Here is a 22,563-nt window from a genome sequence, read left to right on the forward strand (position 1 = left end):
CCCAGGAACAACCAATCTGAACTAACCCTACAAGCACATCCATTGCCTAGAAATCTCTTTTAAAAATCTGCCATCAGTGTAATGTTCTTCCAAAACTTGAATAACAGGATAAAAATTATTAGAAAAAAAAGATATTTTCAAACCAAAAACTCCATTTGCTGCAACATTCACCTCCAGTCTGGAGATTTTCCCTGCAATGCCCTTTTCTGCCATTAGATGTCCTCAGCATCATTCAGCCCAGGCCTTCCAAACCAAGGTCATCCTGGCATCATGCTGGCAGCACAGCAATAAGCTCATCTGGTTTTCACTCTGCTGACTCCTCTTACCAGCATGCTTCTTGTTAGCAAATAAACCAATGGCTCCTAATGCTGCTTCTTCATCTTACACTCCAGCCCTGCTGTACAGGGACTTCAAGAGGCAGATAGTAAGTCACATTGAGGTGCTTCCTCTGTTTGTATTTGATGATGACAGAGCTGCATTAATCTTTGTTATATCCATCTGGGGTTCATCTTCATACAACAAAATAAAATTAATCAGAAAAATAATAAAACAACTCAAAGTTATAAAAAGAACTCAAACTGCCAATAGGTTAACATGAAGCCTGTGGCGCCCTCTAGTGACACAATTGTTAAATGGCACATTGGTATTTTGTTGTCTTGCAGCATTGTATAACTTTCTTTTATTGCAAATATAAATACTATCAAAAATTATGTTTATATGGCGGGGATGTTGGTGGGCTTGATCTATGTATTTGTTTTTAAACAAAACCTGGTTGAAAATAAAGATTAATGAATTGCTGGTGCACTGAATTGTGTGCAGTCAGTATATAGACTGTGAGCATTGTTTGTAATGCTATTTAGGGCAGGTTCTGACCTGAGATGGCAGCAAGTGATCCCACGCAGCAGCCAGAAGTTGGCACATCGCTCAGCAGCAATTCTTCTTACAGAAGCCCTGAAGCCAATGACATTCACCCCCATTCATTCTATATTGGGCTGCTGGGGTGGGCATTACCTGTAGTATCTCCCCCAGGGCAGTGGTGAGGAACCAATAACCACCTACCTGGCCGCCAGTCTGAAGATTACATCTGAGCTATATACAGGCCAGGTGTATGGGGATATGTAACATTGTATCATTTTATAATTCCTTCTGCAGGTATTTCACACTATTGGCTGCTTCAGACTTGTGGAGGAAATGAGAGTTCCTGCACCCTGGCACCTTGCCAGTCACATTCCTGCTCACTTCCTAAAGTGGATTTAAACCCTGGGTAAACTCAGCTGTCCCCATTCCATTGCAGGCATCTTCCCCTTCTTTTATTTCACATCCCAATCCTTGCCGACCCTGAACATTGACAGGTGACAATCGGACAGGTAAGAATACTTCTTGCAGGTACATCACCTGTCCCTATTCTGCAGTAAGGAGGTGCCTGATGATGAACTGACTTTTACAGATTTTGTTCCTGCCAGTGAACCCCTTCCCCGCGGGGACATGTAGCGTCTACCTATGGCAGCCCAGTATGGATAGAATGGGGCGGTGGTGAGCGGTTCACTTTCATATTGGGTGCCATGGGTGAACTCTACATGTACCCCAGGATAGCATTTCACTGGGGTGAGGAAGCAGTGACCGCACCCCAACCTCACCCCCAGCCTGAACCTAACTTTGCTTTTTCCAGGTGGGGGTCTGCACCCCGTTCAGTCCAAGCAGCACTGATACACAAAGGTTTAGCAAAGTGAACACCAAATCTGCACCTCCATGTTTGCGTGGGTTCCCTCCAAGCTCTCCAATTTCATCCCAAAAACATTCTGGTAGTTAATTGGCTTTCCCCAAATTAACAATAGACTATGATAATGATTTATTACTATGGTAGGGACCAGTAGGTGCCTGTGCAGAACTCCCCCCTGGCTCCTGTACAGGTCCCTGTTGGCCCTGGTCCCTGGTAGGAACATTAGATTGTGAGCTCGTATTAGGACTCTGTACAGCGCTCTGGAAGATGTCAGCGCTATATAAATGTGTGAATGAGCCTGGCCTATTTTGGTGTTACCAGCCGGTCCCAGAGAAGAGGAGGTCCAGTATCTCAGGTGGTCATAAATCATTCTTTATATTCCTATAACTGCATTAAAAAATGTTGGCTGCTATAACAGTGCTCACATTGTTTTCTTATTTGTAATATAATAACAATGTCAATCAATGTGAAATGAAGCCGCATTGGGTTTTTTTGGCATTTCTTATTGATTGAAGTTTTGATTCCTTTATATCTCTTTTTGTAGCTCCCTGACTGAACGTGGCGATGGAGATTTCGGCGTCACGTCCTGCGCAGCGCATTATGGGCTCAGAGGAGTACAGCCTGTACAGCAGCCTGAGCGAAGAGGAACTGATACAGATGGCCATTGAGCAGAGCCTGTCAGAAGGGGGCGCCAGTCAGCAGGTTGGCCATACTCAGCAGAAGAGGGCAGAACTGACAACCAATCAGAGAGCTTCACAACGACCAGCTGCCCCTACAAACAGGTGAACCTATGGGGAGGAACCGGGGCGTTCAATGTGTGACGATAAGGACTTTATTTGCGTCATCCCTGGACAAAAAGTCTTGGGCAGAATGTGAAAAGGGGTAAAACCCCTAAAATTTGGTGTTAATTTTTGTTTGCCCACTTGGGACATTTTTTTCACGTTCTGTCTATATGATGGGTATGAGACAGAACAGGAAGAGGGGAGTAATTTCCTCTATGGGGACACAAAGGGGATCTAACCCTGCAAAGGAAGTGTAAGGGGCGAATGTCCATAATCCTGACAGGTTCTCTTTACAAACCTCCCACCTGACCCCTTTCTTGTCAGCTGACCAATCACTGTGCATGGGTCCCATTAAGTACCACGTCCCCAATGTCTGCGGTTAGTTCTCGGTGCTGCCTATCTCCTGCAGGCCCCTTGCAGCCATACTCACCTACATGCTTCCCAGCTGCGGCTGCCATGCTTCTGCAGCTGCGGGGGGGTTATCTGACTACAGCCGACCATGCCTGCCTAATGTGTCCTAAAATGACCACTTATAGTCTCCATCAGAAGGCCATGTGACTGGGTGACAACACAAGAGCATGATTGGGAAACATGGACAGGGTGTTGTCACCCTTTAACAGGAAGTGCATGAACACAACCTGCATGGCAGGATCACCAGGCACTTTAACATAAATTGAAAGTCTTAAGATGATGTTTTTTATTTAAGCTTTTAATGATTTGATTTACATTAATGGGGAAGTTATCTCTTCCTGTCCAGGATTAGAACTTAATAGCCCCATTAAATGTGTAATTTAGTGATTTTTAAATGAAATTAAAGACAGATTTTCAGGCAAACAATGGATGGGCTATGTGGAAAATTCCCAAGTGACAACTCCCTGTATGATCTGCTCTGTTTGTTATGTAGCTTATGAGAGAGAAATGCTCAGAGCAAAGCAAAACAAATAATGTCAGGAAACGAGATTTCCAGGAGATCTGCCCTCCCGAATCCCAGAAAATCACCCGAAATAAAGAGGACAAAATCACCCCCCTCCCCCAGAAGGTGAAAAATATATAATATACTTACCTTTAGTGTTGGTGGAATCCACCTTTGTTGGGGCTCACCAACAATTTGCCCGAATTGACCCCCCACTGATCAAGCTGATTTGTAGCAGATCCCATTGAAGTCACTGACGCTACATAGCATCAGCCAATCAGATGTCATGGTCCACCGGGCGGATTCCTGTCATTGATCCCAGACATGACCAGTGGTGGACTTGAGGAGGTGCAAAGTGTTCCACTGCATGTGGGTGCATATACTTCCCCGCCACAAGGGGCCGCCATAGAGACCCCAAGTCATTTCTGTTGGCTACCACTGGGTATAGCATATGGATCAGTGCCGCATCCAATCAGCAGTATTCAGCCTGCATGTTTCAAGCTGATTGGCTGATGTTCAGCTTGATTTTGGCAAAGACTTGAAGCCTGCTAGTAAACCTACAAACCTCCCCAATACAACACATTACTGTCCTCCCAGGTAGAGTCATCATACAAAGTGTTGGCAAATTCTACCCAGGGGCCCATTATTGGCCGCGTCCTCCACTGGGTATAGCCAATGGCTCAGTGCCGTATCCGATCACTGGTGATGTTCATTCATTCTGGGCTGGTTGGCCGATGGAATCAAATCTGGCAAAGACCCATAGCAAACACCAAGCCTACTTACCTTACCCATCACGGGACATCACCCCCGCCCAGGTAGAGTCCCATAGTGTGCAGAGCAGGCAGAATCTTACCAGGGGCCCATTGTTGGCTATGTCTGCCCATTGGTATAGCATGTGGCCAAATCCAAACTCCGAGCATCGGCAATGTTTCCACCTTTATTCATTCTGGGCTGATTGACTAATGTTCAGGGTGAATTTGGCAAAGACCCAAAGCCAAACAGCAAGCCTACTTACCTTCCTAATCACAGGACATCACCACCCCCCAAGGTGTCCCATAGTATGCAGAGCAGGCAAAATCTTCCCTGAGACCAATGCAGTCCAATGCAAGGTTTCAGCTGCCCTGCATTCCACTGTAATCTGTGGTGACGTCACCCTCCCTTCGGCCCCATGGGCAGAGGATTGGGGTAAGATAAGGATTGGGGTAAAATAAGGATTTGGGTAAGGTAAGGATTGGGGTAAGGTAAGGATTGGTGTAAGTTAAGGATTGGGGTAAGATAAGGATTGGGGTAAGATAAGGAATGTGGTAAGGTAAGGATTGGTGTAAGGTAAGGATTGGGGTAAGGTAAGGATTGGTGTAAGGGTAAGGTAAGGATTGTGGTAAGGTAAGGATTGGGGTAAGGTAAGGATTGGGGTAAGGTAAGGATAGGGGTAAGGTAAGGATTGGGGTAAGGTAAGGATTGGTGTAAGATAGGGATTGGTGTAAGATAGGGATTGGTGTAAGATAGGGATTGGGGTAAGATAAGGATTGGGGTAAGATAATGAATGGGGTAAGGTAAGGATTGGTGTAAGGTAAGGATTGGGGTAAGATAAGGAATGGGGTAAGATAAGGATTGGGGTAAGGTAAGGATTGGGGTAAGGTAAGGGTTGGGGTAAGATAATGAATGGGGTAAGGTAAGGATTGGTGTAAGGTAAGGATTGGGGTAAGGTAAGTACATTTTTTTGTTTTAGAAGCTTTGGGCAGGGGGTGCAGAAAGTATAACTGACCTTCAATTTATAGCAAAGATTCTTTTCTGCCCTTTGTGGGGCATCAGCGGCCCCTTGTTCAGGCACTTCCTGTATTACAATTGTTCTCCTGTGTTGTCACCCTTGGTGAAGTTTACAGGCGGCAGTGACAACGCACATTACACAAACACCTTACAGAGCAATGATAGTCAGCCAATCCCAGCACAAATGTGTAAAGAGCGATTGGCTGAACGATGATTAAAAAGAAAACTATTTGTAAATAACGAGAAAACTTCTGTGAGGTTCTGTGAGCTCGGATTTATTATTAGTCTGATGCTATTGGAATCATCTAAGCCAAGACATTTTGCATTTTCATTGTAAGCACCACAATAATGGATGGTAAAGCATGGGGCTGACAAAGAAGATGCAGATCTCATTGTCCTGATAGCTGCCCATCCTCCATATACTGACAGATTATTCCATGCAATCAGCTGCACAGCACCCCCCACCAGCTGTACCCTTCCCCCACCACTCACACGGTGCATGGAATGACAATGGTGTGTAAAGTGCATTAACCAGGAACAGCCAATCAGATTGCACCGTTCTGGGGCCAATTGAGTGAATTCTGGTCGCTGTCACTTAATGCACTTTGCTTTATGGATGGACGTCTGCTGGTCTATTTAAATCCTGGATAGCAGATAGTCCATAGGACCAGCAGATGATTAACCTGTCAAAGGGTTTCCAACACTCTTTGGTGGCTCCGCTGGAGGAATCTTTTGTTTTCCAAAGCAATAATTTCCCAATCCTTAGGGGCCCATTCACTCCTGTGCATAGCAGCACTTCAAGGTAATGCTTGGCTTTAGGCAAATCAGCAGAATGGGCACAAAATCGCACTGCAATTTATTTCTCTAGAACCGTAACGCATGGTCGCATTGTGGTGTGCAGTAACAATTACACATTGGGTTAATGCATTGGGGTGCCACGGACAATGAATGGCGCTGCATGGCTCTAATTTGCATTATGTTTGTGCCAGACACATTTCACCATGCCATAGGTCAATGGGTTTTGTAGCCTGATCACCATTTTTGCAGCTACTCGCCACTTTGGAGAATGGAGCTTGTTATCGCCACTTTGGCGCTATGACATAACCGCTATTCCCCACCTTTAGAATCCCGATCACAAAACCTCTGCCCTTTATTCTGGAGTTCTCCTTTAGGTGTTTGCCTGGCTTGCATGTTTGCAGATTGTTAGTGATATGTCCCTATCCATAATAGGTACACCCCCCTCCCTTCCCCCGAGCAGCGGGGCAATCCCGGTGTCACCCTGCATATGTGACGCCTCCTGGAGGTGACCCATGGTCCCGCAGACCTATAGTGCCTGAGAGCGCTAGTGTGTATTTTACTCCATTGTTGTCTTATATGGTCATTCAAATCCCCTGACGTTTCCTCCCAGGGCCAAAAATAATCGAGTGCTCGGAGCAGCTGATTCCAGAGTTTGCACCATCTGCTTCCATTCAGGATCTTTATCTGTCAGACCCTCAGTCACGCTGAGTCTGTGCGGGGCTCTCCTCTACACACACAAAAGGTGCCAATATGATCTGCTTCTCCTATTCTGAATATTTTTCTCTTTTCCACACGTGTCGACGCCAATCCAGGTCGGCCCCGGGAGCCTCCGCAGCCACCAATTCACAGAACCTCAACCCGGACTCCAACCGAGGGGTCCTACGCAAAAGATACGATGGGAGCTACTTCCGCACCAGCCAACCCGTGTAAGTCACCTGTGTGTGCTCCTTGAGTTCATTTTGTGTTCTTTTGATTTTGTCTTCTGGATAACAGCACCAAGGTGCAAATAAATATTGTACGATTGTGTGTGGCAGCGGCAAATAGTGCTGGCTGATGGGATGGAAACATCGTATTATCACTGATCAGCTGGCAAGGTGGGCACACATGTACCTGTTAGATGCAAATGATTGCAATCATTTATGAACAATATGAGATTGATTAGATATGAGCGATCACAAACCTATCGCTGATTGACATCCATCAATAAAACCCAAACAGTATTGTCCCACATCTTGTGATTACAAAAATATACACGATCAGTGATCAATGATCTATTATGAGCGATCAATTGATCTGATTAGTTCTGTGGCACACAGAAATGTTTTTCTGATCCATTGTCACAATTCTGCCATGAAGAGTTCGGCTACATACACACGTCAGATGATTCTCTTCCGATAATCGCCTCAGGGCTGATAGATGAGAATCTGTTGTGTGTACAGTGCTCATCGTCCTGGCAGATCTACAAATGATGAACGATGAATGGGGTGCTGCTCCATCGTTCTCCCTCTCCATAGAGCAGAATGGCGCTGTATGTACAGAGCTCCTTCATTCATCTTTCAGTCTTTTGTTGTTGGAAAGAATAGTGAAAGATCTTTTCTAACGACAACAATTACACGTGTGTACCCAGCCTAAGGATCAGTCGTTCGATTATTCAACTGACTGAGAGCGCAATAAATGGATGAAATGGGGGATCTTTGGTTTGTGATTTCTCTTCATTGATCATTTTTGCCGGGTTTCATATATGAAATGATCATATCGATATGTGCGTGTCCACCGCCAATTATACGAAATCTCTTTTTGTCATTGATGCTCAGACATGCAGCCAGAAATCCATCGCTGTGCAGAGTTATCACAATGTTGTTAGGAAGTGTTGTAGAGCCGTTCACACTGCCCTGTTCCTGAGTTGTGTTTAGCACGTGCGTTAATGTATGTCAGCATTATCTGCATTGTGCATTGGAGCTGCTTTGTGTGTTGGGATACCATTGACAATTTATGACACCGCATTGCGCTCACACACATAACATGGGTTACAGTAACACACACATGAATGTGTTTTGGCCATCAAAGAATACAAAACGCTTCCCCCATGTGTTACAGAGCAGATGATAGACAGAGAAAGTCTTTAGTCCTGTGCTTGGGTGCCAACACTTCTCTTCCATAGATAAAGTACAGTAAAGATCTTTGGCCCTTGCAGAAATCTTGCAGGATGATAACCTCCGGTGCTCTTTGTTATCAGTCAGCATTGTTCCCAGCTGGGAATTACAAAACATTCCCCTCGTGTTATGGAGGTGAGGAGAGGGGGAAGTGTTCTGCAGTCCTATCCTTTAGTTACTGAGAGTTGTCACCTTAGGACAGGAAGTGTGTTCCTAGAAGATTCACCAGGTGAAAGTAATGAAAGCCTTAAAGAAATGCAGCCATCACTTTTATGGCAACATGCAATAAAAGACATTTGTGTTCTCTGCCAATGAATTGGTGTAAGGGGCTCCTCTGCAAGGTGAGCAAATTGCAAAAAAGCTGAAACACATGCAGCAAATATAACCATATTGAGACGGACCAGCAGCAGATGTAGCCAACAGTGGGCCCCTGTGCAGAACTGGTTGCACACCTTGTGGCTAAAGAGGATACAAGCCCTCGCGCAGCTGCACACTTTGCACTTTTTACCTGTTCAGCACCTTCCACCTGTCACCTGTTCAGCACCTTCCACCTGTCCAGCACCTTTCACCTGTCCAGCACCTTTCACCTGTCCAGCACCTTCCACCTCTCCAGCACCTTCCACCTGTCCAGCACCTTCCACCTCTCCAGCACCTTCCACCTCTCCAGCACCTTCCACCTGTCCAGCACCTTGCACCTGTCCAGCACCTGTCACCTGTCCAGCACCTTCTACCTGTCCAGCACTTTTCACCAGTTCAGCACCTTCTACCTGTCCAGCACCTTTCACCTGTCCCCGGACCATATGCTATGCACAGAAATGAGGATCTGTGCACAATTGTACACACGCTGGAGGAGAGCAACGTTCTGCAGAACAAATCTGCCAGACTGGACCCCTTTGGGCCCCCAAGTATTTGTATAAATTGTCATCTTTATACATTTTGGACAGTTTTTAAATGATTATCCAATGATGATACTGGAATCGTTTATTGTGAATGACTTCTGTAGACATCCAAAAGCCCTGAGACTGCTGCTGGGTGCAGATTTCTTGCATGTGGTGTCAACAGTACCAGCAACTCATAACTGTCACTCCAGCGACTGTCTATAGCAGCGATTTCCAGCCAGGGTTCCTCCAGGGGGCGCTAGGGGTTCCTGGGGCAATGATCAATTTGCACCTCTCAGGACAGTATAGGTGTTTTTGGCTATCTGTAAGGGTGACATACCTCCCACTGACCAGCACACTAATATACTGTTATTATATGATATATTATATGATATAGGAATTATAGGAGGGGTGATTTCAAAGATCCCCCCATGTTAGAAAGCTTAAGAAACATTGGTCATTCCACGTCACTCCACCCCAGCACCTGCAGCCCTTTCTTGCTGGAGGTGAGCAGAATGGAAACATTTTTTGTTGTATTGAATCCAGCCAGATTTGTGAGAAAATTGGAAATACAAGCTCAGAATTTGGATTTATGTCATTTATATCAGGTATATTGGATTGCTCAAATTCTGATCCAACATTGGAAAAGCTCCAATCCAAGTCAGAACCGATTCCGATCAGAACAATGCGACCCCCACTAGTGTTCCTTGGACCTCAGCGCTGGGTCTATGGCAATGACTTCCAGCACTTATGTAACAAATCCCCAGACTCTCCACTTATAGAATCTGTTTGGTATTTTTAGTTCCATCCCCTCCAGTATTTCTTCCTTCTTTGCCTTCTGTAGCATTGCACATGCTGAATCTTCATTTGTCCCTTTGCTGACATCAGGGGCCTGAGATCCCAGCTCACCTTCCCTGGCTGTGATTGGCCGGGCAGGATATCTCACGATTCGGTAAAACATACCGATGTTTATTTCCCAGGGTAAATGTCGCTGTTTGGATTTGCATGGAGGAGGTCGAAGGTTTTGGCTCTTGGAATCTATACGTCCGATGAGAGTAAAGCAACTTCCTGTGTGATCTTCACTATATGTATACTAAAACCTCATTAATTGGAGCAATCAGCTAATAAATCTCCTTTCTCAGGATAACATTTAAACATTTGTCTATTTCTATCAGTGTTTTGGCAAACATAGAAAAGGCAAATGTAAACTTATTTATTATATATGTATATAAAATTCTTTTGAAGTCACTTTCACTCTTTACACAGCAGCAAATGTGGAAGAAAAAAAGGGAATGAGATGGGCGCATCAAACCTATATACATCCATGCATGAAGCTCTGATAGTTTCATATTTCAAGCACTGGGGGATCAGGAGATGATTATTCAGCATCCAGGTATTCGTGGGGTTGCTGTGCAGTATTTGTGTGGACCGTGGCTTGGTGGGGATGTTGTCACCCCAATTGTCCTATGGAGGTCTACAATGTAATGGTATTACTCACTGTGAGCCATTTAGGCTTTATTATGCATTGCTAACATGTTTCAGCGCTTGGAGCTGGGGGTGCAGCTGATATGAGGTAAGGGACACAGGGAGATCTTTACAGGGCGATAATGTTCAGCATGATAATATGTCCAATAAATGCAAATAATAGGTTGATCCTGCTGGAGATAAACTGATATCCCCCTGTGCTGTTAGTCTTATTCCTAGATTACAGAATACTTCACCCTATGTTATGGAATTGGCTTGTGATTTCTGTATCCCCCCCCCCCCCCCCAAGGTGACAACATTGCTCTTCCAGAAAAACAAATTGGTAAGTGTTGTCACCCTGAGGCTTGAAATGTATTACTGGCAGTATCATTCATTAAAAATAAAGAGGAAATTTATTAAATTAAAATTTAATTAATTAAAATAGGAAACTTATGCAGCCGCCAAGTGATTGTAAATTGCAATATATTACATTATAATTATTGGATGGGATATATTTTGGAGCTGCTTCACTATAATGACAATATTAGCCCATGGTGAGCTGATCTCATTCATTCAGGTCAAAGTTGCCCAACAATGTGTGAAAATGAGAAGCAGGCTTGTGCAAAGGTGTCACATTCACAGGTATTACCAGCCTTTGATGGTAAGTGTGATCAGATGCAGGGAGTCTTATCTTCAAGCTGTGCAAACAGAAATAAAATCCCCATTATGCTGCAAGCTTTGTGATAAAACCATTGCACAGCCTCTGACATGGGAGGGATTATTCAGTAAAATGTGGAGTGGGGTCACCAATGCATTAACAGATTTTTCCCCAGTAAACGCAGGGTTGGGATGCATTGCACCATAGGAGGATTGGTCCTATTCACACTAGCAGAATATCTGACCTCTGTGGGTCAGTCGGGTGATGGATTTTGTGGGTCAGGCTGGTGATAATCTCTTTGGGTCAGGCAGGTGGTGGACTCTGTGGGTCGGGCTGGTGATGGACTCTGTGGGTCGGGCTGGTGATAATCTCTGTGGGTCAGGCTGGTGATAATCTCTTTGGGTCAGGCAGGTGGTGGACTCTGTGGGTCGGGCTGGTGATAATCTCTGTGGGTCAGGCATAATCTCTGTGGGTCAGGCTGGTGATAATCTCTTTGGGTCAGGCAGGTGGTGGACTCTGTGGGTCGGGCTGGTGATAATCTCTGTGGGTCAGGCAGGTGGTGACCCCTGTTGGCCAGGCTGGTGATAATCTCTGTGGGTCAGGTGGGTGGTGGACACTGTAGTTTGGGCGGGTGATGGAGTCTGTGGGTCAGGCGGGTCATAATCTCTGTGGGTCAGGCGGGTTGTGACTTCTGTGGGTCAGGCTGGTGATAATCTCTGTGGGTCAGGCTGTTGGTGACCTCTGTGGGTCAGGCTGGTGATATTCTCTGTGAGTCAGGCGGATGGTGGACTCTATGGGTCAGGCGGGTGGTGGACTCTATGGGTCAGGCTGGTGGTGGACTCTATGGGTCAGGCTGGTGGTGGTCCCTGTGGGTCGGGCGGGTGGTGGACTCTATGGTTCAGGCTGGTGGTGGACTCTATGGTTCAGGCAGGTGGTGGACTCTTTGGGTAAGGCGGGTGGTGGACTCTATGGGTCAGGCGGGTGATAATCTCTGTTGGTCAGGCGGGTGGTGGACTCTATGGGTCAGGCGGGTGATAATGTCTGTGGGTCAGGCGGGTGGTGGCCTCTATGGTTCAGGCGGGTCGTGCCGGTGGTGGACTCTTTGGGTAAGGAGGGTGGTGGACTCTATGGGTCAGGCGGGTGATAATCTCTGTTGGTCAGGCCAGTGGTGGACTCTATGGGTCAGGCGGGTGATAATGTCAGTGGGCCAGGCGGGTGGTGGCCTCTATGGGTCAAGCGGGTGGTAGACTCTATGGATCAGGCGGGTGATAATCTCTGTGGGTCAGGCGGGTGATAATCTCTGTGGGTTAGGCGGGTGGTGGACTCTATGGGTCAGGCGGGTGGTGGACTCTATGGGTCAGGTGGGTTATAATCACTGTGGGTCAGGCGGGTGGTGCACTCTATGGTTCAGGCTGGTGGTGGACTTTATGGGTCAGGCGGGTGGTGGACTCTATGGTTCAGGCGGGTCGTGCGGGTGGTGGACTCTGTGGGTCAGGCGGATGGTGGACTTTATGGGTCAGGCGGGTGGTGGACTCTATGAGGCCGGTCGTGCGGGTGGTGGATTCTATGGGTCGGGTGGGTGGTGGACTCTATGGGTCAGGCGGGTGGTGGACTCTATGGGTCAGGCGGGTGGTGGACTCTATGGGTCAGGTGGGTTATAATCCCTGTGGGTCAGGCGGGTGGTGCACTCTATGGTTCAGGCTGGTGGTGGACTTTATGGGTCGGGCGGGTGGTGGACTCTATGGTTCAGGCGGGTCGTGCGGGTGGTGGATTCTATGGGTTGGGTGGGTGGTGGACTCTATGGGTCAGGCGGGTGGTGGACTCTGGTTCAGGCTGGTCGTGCCGGTGGTGGACTCTATGGGTCAGGCGGGTCGTGCGGGTGGTGGACTCTATGGGTCAGGCGGGTCGTGCGGGTGGTGGACTCTATGGTTCAGGTTGGTGGTGGACTTTCTGGGTCAGGTGGGTGGTAGACTCTATAGTTCAGGCGGGTCGTGCGGGTGGTGGACTCTATGGGTCAGGCGGGTGGTGGACTCGGCACAAGTGTTGGTATATCACACACGCAGCGTGTCACAGAGTTTGGAGAGAATTCCTAGAACAGGGACGAGGCTGACATTCTACAAGGGGGGAATGGATTGTGCGGCACCAGCTGTCATAGCAGCTGTGGGAGGTCACAGGGGCATCAAGACATGTGTGGTGACATAATTACCCCACAGAGCAGCACTGACATGTTAAAGCAGACTTGCCTTCAGATATATTTGTTTTTAAATGGGGGCTCCCATTAATTTGCGGGGTACCCGGACCAAGATCTGAGACCCAGCACTGCAAAGGCCGAGTGCTAACCACTGAGCCACATCAGATGATTCCACCTGAGACAAACAGTTTTATTCCTGTTGGATGAAAACCCGACTTGATTCATCAATTTGCTCTGTTAGATCAATTGAGGGATTGTGAATGAGCATTGTGCATTCCTATGTAGGAGAGCACAGAGGGGAGCCACTCACAGTCCTCCCCCCTCTCCATAGAACGGTGCTGAGTGTACAGTGCTGGTTCATTGGTCGGTTATTTGAAACAATCATGAAATTTAATTTCCAGCGACAATCATCTGATGTCTGTATGGGGCAGTACTTGCTGGGACTAAGCGGCTCCGACATGGATGTAAGTCCTGGGTTTTATCTTCACAGATCAGTCAGTATGTGACTGTCAGCCAAAACACCACATTGACTTGTACAAACCTTCCATGGATGTCAGAGGATCATTGCTGGAAATTAATTTTGTGATCGTTTCCAGTGACAGATGAAGGAAAAAGCGATGTGCATACAGCACCATTCTGTTCTATAAAAGGAGGAGTGGGGAGAAATAGCAAGTGGCACCCCGCTGTGCTCGCCTCCATAAAAGTGAACAGCAGTCCTTCCCAATTGGTTGTTCATGGATCCACCTCTGAACATAGCTTTAGGAAAGCCAAAGAACTAATCTGGAGGATCAGCAATTTGGGTGCAAGGGTTGAGTTGGCGTCCTAAAGCTGAGAGTTCCTTGCCATGGCATTGCAGTGCCCAGTGTTACATAAAAGATATCTGTGCAATGTCTTTAGTATTATTATGCAGTATTTATATAGCACCAACATAATACACAGCGCTGTACATTAGGGGTTTCAAATGACAGACACATACAGACAGTGACACAGGAGGAGGAGAGGACCCTGCCCCGAAGAGCTTACAATCTAAGAGGTGGGGGAAGTATCACACACAGGCTGTGTATGGGGTAGGTAGGTGGGTGGGAAGGCTGTGTATGGGGTAGGTAGGTGGGAAGGCTGTGTATGGGGTAGGTAGATAGTGTGAAACAATGAGAGATGGAATTATAAATGATGTAATGTTGCATACATTATATATTAACACATCCCCATACACCTCGCCTGTTTGCCCCGCTCAGCATTCTCTGAGTTATCGATGTGCAAACTGTAGCATCTGTGTGGACTTACCATCCATGTTTGCCTTGGCTACAGCACCCCTTGCACGCGGCGACACAAAGGGCAATTAACTGCAGCAATTAAATCATCTTTTCTTCAGGATAAATGTTTATGTAATATTTGTATGCTCCATGTGGATTAGAACCCTGAGCCGTCTAATTGCTGCGCATTAGGTTACCAGGAAATGGTACGACTTCTCCCAGAAAGACAGCACAGCCTTCGGACGAATTCGGTCAGAAATGTTTACAAAGCAAAGAAAGTAAAAGAATTTAATTTGTCAGGAATTGAGCAATTTTCTGTGTAATGTCATCTCTCCAGGCTCCTAGAAAGCATAAATGTGGCCTCCTGCCAACCCGTGTCTGACTCATTATCCATCTAAAGCATAAAAACAGCTTATTTAAGGGAAATCTGCACGGGGGTGCCACTGCTGATCCACTTCTGAAAATACTGCTTTCCTGGCTGTCTCTGGGTTCAATCAGTTCCATGGCATGCAGATACGGCAGGTAAAGCGAAATTCATGATGTTCATCAGTGTTTCTCAGCCAGGGTTCCTCCAGGCCGCGCTAGGGGTTCCTGGGGCAATGAGCAGTTTGCACCTCTCAGGTCAGTGTAAGTGACACCAATGATGTTTTGGCTATCTGTAAGGGTGACATTCTTCCCACTGGCCAGCAATGTAAGAGGAATTCATCCCACTGACCACCACACTAACATACTGTGATCTGTGGATATAATAATTATAGAAGGGGGGCCCTGAAGACTGCAAAGTACCAAAATCCATGTTTGTGTATTTTATTGTTATATGATAAATAATCACACACATTAAAGAACCCCTAGAAACCATTGGAAACCCAATGCACCATTACAAATTCCACCTGAGACCATCCCAATCCTGCAATGGCAACATTTCGGCATCTCGGTGCAAAAACTGTACCAAGCAAGTTTGCCAATTTTCTACAGATTTATTTTCTGATGATCTTTCATTGTTTCTAACAGAGATCCAAACCCGATTGAGGAGATGATCAAGAAAGGAGATGAGGAAGGCCTGAACAACATCATGAAATCCGGGAAGAGGCTCAATGAGCCCAACAAAGATGGCTGGCTTCCCTTGCATGAGGCGGCCTATTATGGATCCCTGGGCTGTCTGAAGATTTTACTAAAAGGTCGGTCAGCTCACAGCCCTGAAATGTTTTGTTAATGTGATTAAACGTTTCTAACATTATATACCGTACCATGCTTACATTTTATGTGTGCAAATGTTTATTCCATGAGCAACTGGATCTGTTGTTTGTTGCAGATAGATACGTATCTGTCTGTTTATAAAGCAGTGAATCTGACATTCACACTGAAGCAATACTTGGTGGATAATTGTCCAGGTCTTTGTTTTTTAATGGCAGTAATTGGAGGAGGAAGGCAAAAAAAGCATTATAAACCCCGGGCTCAATTTGCTTCAACAGGGGAAAACAATTCCTCCCTTATTCCATGAGGCAATCGGATGTTCCCTGGGTCTCGGTTATCTTTGATTCATCAGTCTAAGTCTTTGCAAATGTCCAATGGGAAATTGTAGTCTTGCTCTAATATCCTTTTTGGACAGCCAATGCTTTTTCCTGGCACACATTGTATTATTATTATTATTATTATTATTAATAAACGGGATTTATATAGCGCCAACATATTACGCAGCGCTGTACATTAAATAGGGCTGAAGGGTAAATTGGTGCTAAGAGGTATCCAGAAGAGACCCGAACAACTGCAAGGGTCAATACCCGAATGAACACCAGACTATAAATATTTGCGGTTCAAGTAAGTCAGGTTCCACCAGCATTCTCCCTGATCTGGATTTCTTAAGTTTAAAATGGCGCCAAATGTGGGGGGGGGTGTACTTACTTTTTACTAAAACTTGCATTTCATTTCTATAAGGTATGAGAATGAATACATCAAGTCAATGTATTATTTATTCAGATTCATAGGTTACTGAACAGAAGTTCTTTTACAATTTCTCTCTGTCTTCCTAATGGGGAGTTGCGCCCTTATTTCTTGTCCCAGTGGTCACACAGAAGTGAGGGGGTAATTATCAATAAAGGGGTCACAGACAGTAATAAAAACCCCACACAGGCTCACCTCTTACCCTTCCCACCTTTTATCAAACTAAAAATTAACCCAATGTCAGGTTTTACGATAACGTAGACATAATTTAAACAAAAATACTTTTCCTTTGCTTAGAGTATCCTGCAACCATCGACCAGCGCACTCTGCAGGAGGAAACGGCGCTCTACTTTGCTGTTATACGGGGCCACTTAGATTGCTTGCATCACTTGCTGGAATACGGAGCAGAGCCGGATATTGTGAACAAGTCAAGGGAGACCCCACTGTATAAAGGTCAGATGTTCTAATACACTATAATAATAATTTAATGTATTATACAGAATAGGTTGCAGCAGGGCCATAGATTGTCAGCTCACATGCTACTATTTTGTTCTTCTCAGCCTGCGAACGGAAGAACACCGACACGGTTCAGATGCTGGTGAACTTCAGGGCCGACATCAACCACAGGTGTAACCAGGGCTGGACGGCGCTTCACGAGGCCGTGGCCAGGAACGCTCTGGATATCATTGACATTCTGGTAAAAGGAGGCGCAAAGATTGAAGCCATGAATTGTTACGGCATCACTCCGCTCTTTGTAGCGGCACAGAGCGGCCAGCTGGAGGCGTTACGATACATTGTGAAATGCGGTAGGAGTCAGTTTGCACCTCATAGGTCTGGGTGGAGGGATTTAAAGCTTGTTCATATAGATGGTTGGGGAAATTGCTTCTTGTGGATTCTCTCCCACAACTGTTACTGCTTTGTCCATAGTGGTTGGCAGGTGGTGGGGCCCCGCACAGTTCCAATTTCATCTGTTTAAAGAGACAACTGACTGGCAGGTGCTGCAAATCGCATCGGAGAATGCAGGATCTACCCCAACACCTGTAAACCGCCTATCAAAGCCGCCTCACAAACACTTCTATTCATATCAGTAATAAAGGGGTGACGGGAGAAGGGGTTGCTGCCAACTGCCCGGGAACCACCATCCATGTGAACAAGATTGGACATTTAGGGATAAGGAATTGTTTTGAATTGTTTTTACTTTTATACTTAAACAGAAAGCAATACCCAGTTATCTTAAACAGTGAGGTGTATGTGGAAGAACTCTACCTCACCCCCTCCACTCTATTTTGCAACTGTGAGCATGAGTAAAACTGCCCATGTGTGCTGATCGGTGAGCCGTTCTCTCTTTATAGGTGCCGACATTAATACGCAAGCGAATGACAGCGCCACCGCCTTGTTTGAGGCTTCTAAGAACGGGCACGACCACATCGTGGAATTCCTGCTGTCGCAAGGCGCAGACGCCAATAAGCCAAATAAAGACGGATATTTGCCCATCCATATCGCCTCTAAAAAACGTGATAATGACGAGTGAGTGCCCCCCTTTGTTATTCTGTGATCTCAGCTTTTACATCCCCCGGGCTCAGGGGAAGGAGATTAGGCTGACAAGTCTTGAAGATCTTACAAATAATGAGTAATGTATCTGGCACTCAAAACACTAACAGCGACCCGGCACTGGGGGTCCGATGTCAGCGCTCAGGAATCTCAGGCTTCAGAACTCTATATCAGGGTAACCTGCTGACCTCCAATCAGCTATGCTGCTGGGACTTGTAGTTCATTGATAACTACAATTCTGCAGGTTCCATAAAGCGTTCCATCTGTTAATCCTAACAATGACCATTTCTTATTGGCTGCCTTTTGGTCTGGTAATTATATAATTAAAATCATTTGTTAGTCCTGGAAGCGCCAGTAAAGGAGTCATGCTTTATTATATAAAATGCAAAGAATACTAAAAAATGAACCTATTAAATTTACCTTTCCAAAAAGCTTAAAGCAAATCTTCCATCAAAGATTCCCCACCCACAAAAGTTTCTGGCAAAAGAGATTTAAGAGTAAAGATTTTGCCCCCTCCTCAAAAAAGAAAAACAACTTCTGCCCCAGGTTCTGGCTCTCGGATAGGTGAGGGTGACATTATAATTCTTTGAGACTCCGGCCCTGTGATAGGCAGAAATACCTTCTCATAGGATGTCAAGCCCCCCAGGATGGAGCAATGAGCGGCGGTGAAGTCGCCTGCACCTCTCAGATCCATTGAAAGTAAATCTTCAGTGTTTTTTACATTTTTCTTCATTGTCTTTGCAAGGTGATTTGGCTTTTGGACTCAATAGTTCACAGCTTTAATTTTCATGGAAAGTCAACTTAAATCAGTAAAAACTGTTAATCAGTGGCGGATGTACCCATCAGTGTGTGTAGAACTGCCCCTAAATCAGTGACAGAGCTGCTGGGGGACCCCTGTTGGTTAAGGAGGGTACGGGGCCCTTCGTTCAGTGGCACATTTTGCACCTCACTTTGTCCGGCACCAAAAATCACTCCAATTGCCCTTACTAATGATATCCACAGTTACAATGTATTCATTAACCCAATAATTCCCACGTTATGTATTTCCCATAGGATTGTGTCCATGCTTATTCCGGTGACGAGCCGTACGAGGGTGAAAAGAAGCGGAATAAGCCCCCTTCACATTGCAGCCGAGCGAAATAACGACGACATATTGGAAGAACTCATTGACGCTGGCTACGACGTCAACTCCACACTCTCCCACGATCGTGCCAGACTGTACGAGGACAGGCGCAGCACTCCGCTTTACTTCTCCGTCATGAACAATAACATTTACGCCACGAGACTGCTCCTGGAAGCCGGCGCTAACCCCAACGTGGACCTTATCAACCCGCTACTGATCTCCATCCGCCATGGATGCATCACCACCATGAAGATGCTTCTGGATCATGGTGCCAACATTAATGCCTACATCGCCACCCACCCCACCTCCTTCCCGGCCACCATCATGTTCTCCATGAAGTGTCTCAGCTTGTTGAAGTATCTCATGGATCTTGGCTGTGATGCCGACTCTTGTTTCCAATGTGAATATGGAAATGGGCCGCACCCGCCTATTGATGATCAGAGACGCCAAAACGATGGTCCACAAGAACATAAACAGCCCAAAATTGTTCAGGTATCATTTTTTTTTACTGGTTTACACCCTTTGCATTTCCAATGTTTTTGTACTCTAGGTTCTGGGAATATATTAGTTTGGGTTGAGTTGATGATTGGATCATTTTGTGCCTTGAGGCAGAAGACCCCCATGGCTGCACAACACCAGGTGGATTTCTATTATCTTCTTTCGGAAGTAACTTTTGCAGCAGCTAGGTGGTTCATTGATTCTTCAAATAAATATATGTGGTCAGTGATGATTTAGTTTTTTTGTTTCTTTTTTTAGTTTTGTGAGATGATATCCACCCCAGAGATCAGCCGCTGGGCAGGTCCTATAATTGACGTCCTCCTGGACTATGTAGGAAATGTGAAGCTCTGTTCACGTTTGCAGGAACATTTGGACAGCTATGAAGACTGGGATTGCATCAAGGTAAAATCAGGTAAGTGTATTGATCTTTCAATAAAAATCACCTTTTCCCCTACAATGTGATATTTAAAGGAGTTGTTTCAGTAATATTACTTACCTTCTATCACTCCTGAGCAGTGACTTTGGCTAGGCTAGTGGGATTTTATCATTCTGCTGCAGGCAGGAGGAAGCATTCCTTTAGTCTCTTCTTTCCCCGGTAATCAGACTTGCAACATTGTTTTGGCTATTTGGGTTCCATGGACTCCATGGGAAGTGTTTCCTGCCTCAGAACACAGCCCATAAGATGTCTATGGGCCTCTAATACACATGCAAGGTCAAGACAGTACCCACCGGAAATGGCACTGGATGTAAACAGACACTGGGGGGGTTAGGTTGGGTCAGGGGTTTGGTTTAAAGTTCACTGTTTTTTTGGCATAGAAAAGGAATCGGATACTTTGTTTACCCTGAAGCAGAAGTAAAAGATCCCATTTTGAAAGTTTGGGATCACACAAGACTTTCTTGCAGGGAGGGACAGGTGAGCCACCTCTGCAATAAAATACTTACCGACCTGATCACTGTCTTCTCCTGCCAAAAACAAAAATGATGCCAGGATACCCAGGCTTCCCCTGCTTCAGCTCCCGGGCTGAATAATCTCCTGTGCACCAGCATGGGTGTTCCATCGTTCCGGACCAACTGATCAAGATGGCCGAAGGTCGAAACCTAAGAGAAGAAGAGCGGCGCCTGTGATGAATGGGGACAGGTGAGTGTATTTACAAAATTGGCATCAGGCATGTATACTTTCCTTAATTCTTGCAGATCCCTTGATGGGGCTGGAGATTTTCTCAATCTGGTCCCGGAATTATTCTTCATCCCGGAACTTCTGCCATCTTTGATCTTCTTTCTTCTGGCTACGTGACCCAATCTTGCTCTGCGCGGGCGTGAGATCGGGTGACGTAGCTGCTGTAAAAGGGGAAAAAAGAGAGCCGATCGCACTGCGCATGCGTGTCATCTCTTTCCCCTTAGTGAAGGAAAATGCCCGTTCTGCGCAGAGCCTCTGTGCTCCCAATCAGTCTTAGTGGCCGCGAGGGAGGCGCTTCACATTTTTTTTGTGGTGTTGCAGAAATCAAGAAAGAATATTTTTACATATTGTGGTTTTCCACCTATTTGAGTTTAGGTCCACTGTAACTATGAACTTTTTTAAAATTGTTAATAAATGAAATAAATTAATTTTGATCTCAATTTCCTTTCAGAGCCCCCCAGGCCACTCACCCACTTGTGCCGCCTGAAAGTTCGAAGCATGCTGGGTAGAGAGCGGCTGAAGCTCATAGACACTTTACCTCTCCCGTGTCGAATGATCCGGTATTTAAACCACGAGAACCTCAACCAGTGCTAGACAAATATCAGAATCCGGTACCCACAATTTATTAGCCATTTATTAACAAGCTGGATTTGTCTTCATAAAGCAAGAGTGAGCCATGTGGTGGTCAACAAAGGGAAGTTAGCAAAAGCCTGAGAGGGGCAAACAATGGTCCCGGGGATGGTGCAGAACTCTGTAAAGTTAGTGAAAAAGTCACAATAGTGTAAAAGTTATTGTATAGGAAATGTCAGAACTACAAATACTTATATGAGGTTGTGTCACAATGGCCCATTAATTTAAGTGATATGATGCATTTAGCATTGAATAACATCTTGGCAATGACAGCTGCCTTGGGCCACCTTTGTCCATTATCGGTCCATCATCCCCGGCCATCTTTTGGGCAGCCTTAAACATGGCATCAGCCATCATGTGTGCAGAGCTCATACAATGCTTGCAGCCATCAATGTATTCAGCCTCTACAATGGGATGGGATAGCCAGAGTACAGGTCAGTGTGAAAGCTTTGCTTTGGTTTCAGCTATCAAAGGGCCACTTAGAAAATAAACTTGTCAATAGGTAAATATGTAAAATTTTCAAAATAGGAAAAGAGAGAACTGCAGAGAACAACCTTTTGCTCTGTCACCCCACAATAAAATGCTGCTAGCTGTTGTGTTTAAAGGGAACATATCGAAATTTTGCATATATTTATTATTTTAAAAAATGAAAACTCTTTGGGCTCAATTTATAAATTATTCCCCCAGCCGAATCCTCTGAAATTGATGAATTAGATCAGGGGTGTCAATTTCAAATACACAAAAAAATATCTACAATTGAGGAAGGTCGATAATGAATGTCAACAGAGGATTGGCCGTTTGTGGATCCTGATTGACGTGCCAGCAAAGCATTCTGGGATTTGTAGTAATAGCAGTGCATGCTCTGTCTACTGGCAGGCCAGATCTAGTAGATATTTGGTATTTTCCTGCAGGCCAAATATAATTACAGTGTGGGCCATATTTGGCCCACGGGCCTGAGTTTGACACCCCTGAATTGGATGGTCAGATCTCTCTACAGGTCACCTATTAAAACAATGACTCGTTCTGCCATCTAGTGGCCAATCTTTAATAGTGCACAGCTATCACA

The 22,563-nt window shown here is 45.6% G+C and overlaps 1 protein-coding gene across 3 annotated transcripts in view; it reads left to right on the plus strand.

Moving 5' to 3' along the window:
• ASB2 (ankyrin repeat and SOCS box containing 2) overlaps positions 1-22,458 on the plus strand; it is a 24,394-nt gene extending 1,936 nt beyond the window's left edge. Inside the window, exons 2-10 of one of the 3 annotated variants that reach the window (XM_072428075.1) lie at positions 2,265-2,502; positions 6,793-6,906; positions 15,589-15,755; positions 16,816-16,971; positions 17,079-17,324; positions 17,871-18,045; positions 19,123-19,684; positions 19,949-20,102; positions 21,319-22,458. In XM_072428075.1, the coding sequence (XP_072284176.1) occupies positions 2,285-2,502; positions 6,793-6,906; positions 15,589-15,755; positions 16,816-16,971; positions 17,079-17,324; positions 17,871-18,045; positions 19,123-19,684; positions 19,949-20,102; positions 21,319-21,461 (1,935 nt within the window). In that variant the 5' untranslated portion in view covers positions 2,265-2,284 and the 3' untranslated portion in view covers positions 21,462-22,458. Of the gene's footprint in view, positions 1-2,264; positions 2,503-6,792; positions 6,907-14,949; positions 14,954-15,588; positions 15,756-16,815; positions 16,972-17,078; positions 17,325-17,870; positions 18,046-19,122; positions 19,685-19,948; positions 20,103-21,318 lie in introns of those variants that run through there. The other 2 variants (XM_072428076.1, XM_072428077.1) reach the window with 2 other exon arrangements.
• The last annotated feature ends 105 nt before the right edge of the window (positions 22,459-22,563 follow it).

The sequence above is a fragment of the Pyxicephalus adspersus genome, chromosome 12, assembly GCF_032062135.1.
Source record: "Pyxicephalus adspersus chromosome 12, UCB_Pads_2.0, whole genome shotgun sequence".
Lineage (NCBI taxonomy): Eukaryota > Metazoa > Chordata > Amphibia > Anura > Pyxicephalidae > Pyxicephalus > Pyxicephalus adspersus.